This window comes from Adiantum capillus-veneris, chromosome 14 (assembly GCF_014529385.1).
Source record: "Adiantum capillus-veneris isolate H3 chromosome 14, ASM1452938v2, whole genome shotgun sequence".
NCBI classification, from domain to species: domain Eukaryota; kingdom Viridiplantae; phylum Streptophyta; class Polypodiopsida; order Polypodiales; family Pteridaceae; genus Adiantum; species Adiantum capillus-veneris.
This window is the reverse complement of record NC_140944.1, coordinates 134,871,253-134,874,931: the sequence shown is the minus strand read 5'-3', so window position 1 is coordinate 134,874,931 and position 3,679 is coordinate 134,871,253. Positions and strand designations below refer to the sequence as shown.

Sequence of the window (3,679 nt, the reverse complement as noted above, 5' to 3'; positions counted from 1 at the left end):
TCGTAATCAAAAAATGTCGATGCAAGAAGCACGAGAATCTCTTCTTATGCAAAATGGGATATTATGATAATGCAATAATACATAAGAGATAATGCATGGTAATGGTACTCATATAAGGTTCATATGAGGGAAGCAAAGAAGATAGGCGCGGCGGGAGGATCGTAATAGTAAGCGACTAACCTATGTTGTAGTTTAGAGTAGGGAGATAATGTTGTAGTTTAGAGTAGGGAGATAACTTTAATTTAAATGTATTGGAGCACTCAAAGATTGAGAGAGAGAGAGAGAGGGGGGGGGGGGGGGGGAGAGATGTTGCATGAGAGAGAGAGAGAGAGAGAGGGAGAGACGACACATTGACATTCAATCGCGCACACTTTGTGTGTGTATAGATTTCTTTTTATAGAGTTTGGGGCAGCAAAGTTTCGATGCTCACCACTTTTATTACAATAAAATTACAACAGTCTGCATCCCCATTAGCATCAGCATCATCATCACTTGATCTTGCACTAGAGAGCTTGGCCGCAAAATTCCCTGCCTCTGTCTTCAGTCGCAACCGCGGCCTCTGTGGGCCACCTTTGCTGATCATGTGCATTGATCATGGCCAATTTCCTCATGGATCCATAAACATATTCATTGCGATGAGGAGCTACTCTATTTCTTCTCTTACTACTCGGGCTTATAGTACATTGGCACCGTCCATTGATTCATGGCTCCAGCAAGCTGGTTTCTCAGTCACACCCTCCGCTATGGGGATGTTTAATTCACATCTCAGGCTTTCATGGAAGAGCCTTCAGCAGGCCACATCTGCCTTCAGCCATGCCAACATCCTCGGCGTCAGAGGCTCAATCACAGTGTACAAAGACCAGCTCTCCAATGGCCGGATGATAGCCATTAAAGTACTCCAAAAATAAAATAACACTCTGCACTATACTGATGTGCAAAACTAGTTCTTTAGGGAGCTTGAAGTACTGGGGAAGCTTAGGCATTGGAATTTGGTGAGAATATTGGGCTATTGCTTCCACATGAAAGACACCATGGCTATCATTCTCGATTTCATGCCCATGGGAAGCCTTGATGCTCTTCTTCACAAAATTAATAGGGCTCTCCCGGAATTATTGCATCTCCAAAAAAATGGATTGGGATGCACACATTCGGATTCTGCGCGGAATCCTTGAAGCCCTCATGTATCGCCACCATGAGTATGATGGCAAGCGGGTGGCAAGCATTGTGTCATTCATGGAGACCTCAAACCTGGGAATGTGCTGCTAGATGTAGAGATGGAGGCAATGTGCTGCTAGATGTAGAGATGGAGGCCCACATTGCAGACTTCGGGCTTGGGAGAATGGTCAGAGCTACAAACACGACCTCCATGCCTACGCCATCGCAACAAATGGTATTGTCGAATGGAAACTGGTGGTCCTTTGGTTACACAGCTCCATGTAAATTCTTCTCTTCAAATCCAATTAAGAGTTTTTTGAGTTGTCGTAAGGTTTAGTGATGATCATACATCAAAACATGGTCAAGATTAGTGATTATATAATCATCATCATGATTAATATTCACCATCATTGTCATCACATTAACCATCATATACCAAAATCATCAATCATTAATGATCATATAGCAAGATCATTTTCTCCATTAATGTGGGAGCCCCTTAATTTTGCATACAGAATGTGTGCAACAAGGCTCAGTGTCTTGTAAAGTGGATGTGTTCAGCTTTGGGGTGATAATGCTGGAGGTGTTGAAAGGGGAGTGGCCTAGTAGCACAAAACTAGAGGAGGGGCGACATTGGCGGATTGGATGGGTGAGGCCCTAGCAAGGGGGGCCATAGATGTAGTGGTGGTTCTTGAGTTAAAGGAAGCTAGCTATATTAATTGGAAGGAAGAGATTGAGGCTACTTTGAGGTTGGCTTGTAGGTGCACCTTCTACCAACCTTCTGCTAGACCTCACATCAATCAAGTTCTTGCATTACTTAAAAATCTTGCTCCTAGTGGTAGAAAGAAGAATCCCCGAGTTCCGACTTGCTCTCTAGCTCGCTACTGCTGCCCACCTGTGCACGCCTACCCCCCCCCCTCCTCAGCCCCCTGCCTCTCCCCCACACCCCCCACTGCCCCGCTGCCTGTCATCCTGCGCCACCCCCTGCCTGCCCGCACTGCCTCCAACCTGCCTGCCCGCTGCCTGCCCTCCCCCGCCCCCCCCCCCCCCCCGTCACCCCCTCCTCCTGCTGCCGCCAACCTTCCCCTACCCCCCCCCCCCCCCGCCTCGGTTTCTCCTCGTCATCCGTTGCAATTCGGCCTCCTCGGCATTGCTTCGTTTTTGGGGCAGTGTCTCCTGCGCCTGATTGCAGCGTCCGCCTGTCGACCTCTTCTTACGACACAGCAGTAGATACAGATGGAGGCTCCAGCTTCGCCACAGAGGGACTCGCGAGAAGCCCCCTCGCCCGACCCCGCTGAGCCCACCATTCAACTTGCTCTATCGCCGACAGAGCAAGCGAGCCTAGCCACTGAGGTTGAGCGTTTGCAGGCGACTTCGGTCATCTGCAAAATTCTCGGCACCCGTCCTAGCAGAGGAGAGCTGCAAGACCTTCTCCAGGACCGCCTTCTCGCAGAGGTGGGCAAGATCTTGGATGTCCAGATTCTCGGACGGAGGTACTACCAGATCGAGTTCGAGACCTCCGAGATGGCTTCCAAGGTCATAGCTATGAGTCCACTGGCCATCCGAGCATCATGCGCCCACTTTCGACAGTGACGACATGGTTTTGACCCGACTTCGGATATGCTAGTAGAAGAGGCAGACATTCCTATCTCAGTCTTCTTTCCGGGTTTACGGAGGGAGTACCTACCACTTGTTTCCAGGATTGGCTCCGCCATCGGGACTATCCTGGAGACACCTCGTACGGCAGTATCAGTAGCTACCAAGGCGGCTGGCATCCCCTCAGTTCGAGTTTTGGTCAGAGATACCCACACACTCCCGAAGGTCATCCTTCTGGCTTGGGTGAGTGGGGGTTGGTTTAGACAGAGTGTGGAGTACTCGGGCCTCCCGAACCAGTGCTTCATTTGCAGACAGATGGGCCACCTAGCGAAGGCCTGTCCACGGAGGAGGCCACGACCTGCACCTCAGTCTTAGCCCCAGCCTGCCAATGCTGGGCCGCAGCCACAGCCAGCGGCACAACGCACCGATTCAGAGCCGGTGGGCAGGCCTGTGGCCGTCGACGCCAGGGGCCACAGCGACAGCCTGGCACTCAGAGTGGCCCTCAGGTGCCTACTCAGCAGCAGTGGGTTCCCACGGGGAACCGCTTTGGTCCTCTTGAGCAGGAGGAGCCCTCTATGCCAGCCTCCACCTCTGCTTCACCCTCGCCAGCCGCCCCCCCTTAAGAGTTTCGCTCCTCCTCCTCATCCTCCCCCCCGCCCTCTGCTCCCGTCCACTCCCCTCCTCGCCCCTCTACCTCTGTCGCCCCACCCCGCTCCTCTTCCCCTCCGCCCCCCCCAGCTCCTTCTCCCCCCCTCTCCTGCTCCAGTTCCACAGTCGACTCAGGAGAATGGTCCCTCGCTGGCGGCTAGGAGATCTCTTGGCAGCGCCTTTGCCATGAGTCGCCTAGCGAGAGAGGGTCAGTCCTTCTTGCGGCCCCCTCTGCAGATTCAGACATCTTCCCTTGCAGCTTTCCCTCGTGGTCTGACGA

General features: G+C 52.2%; 1 protein-coding gene across 1 annotated transcript; it reads left to right on the top strand.

Annotated features, from left to right (window-relative positions):
- Positions 1-357: 357 nt before the first annotated feature.
- Positions 358-1,550, top strand: LOC147443183 (uncharacterized). The gene has a single exon (XM_086529802.1). It carries the CDS (start codon positions 423-425, stop codon positions 906-908), a length of 486 nt encoding a protein of 161 aa, XP_086385928.1. The 5' UTR covers positions 358-422; the 3' UTR covers positions 909-1,550.
- Positions 1,551-3,679: the final 2,129 nt, after the last annotated feature.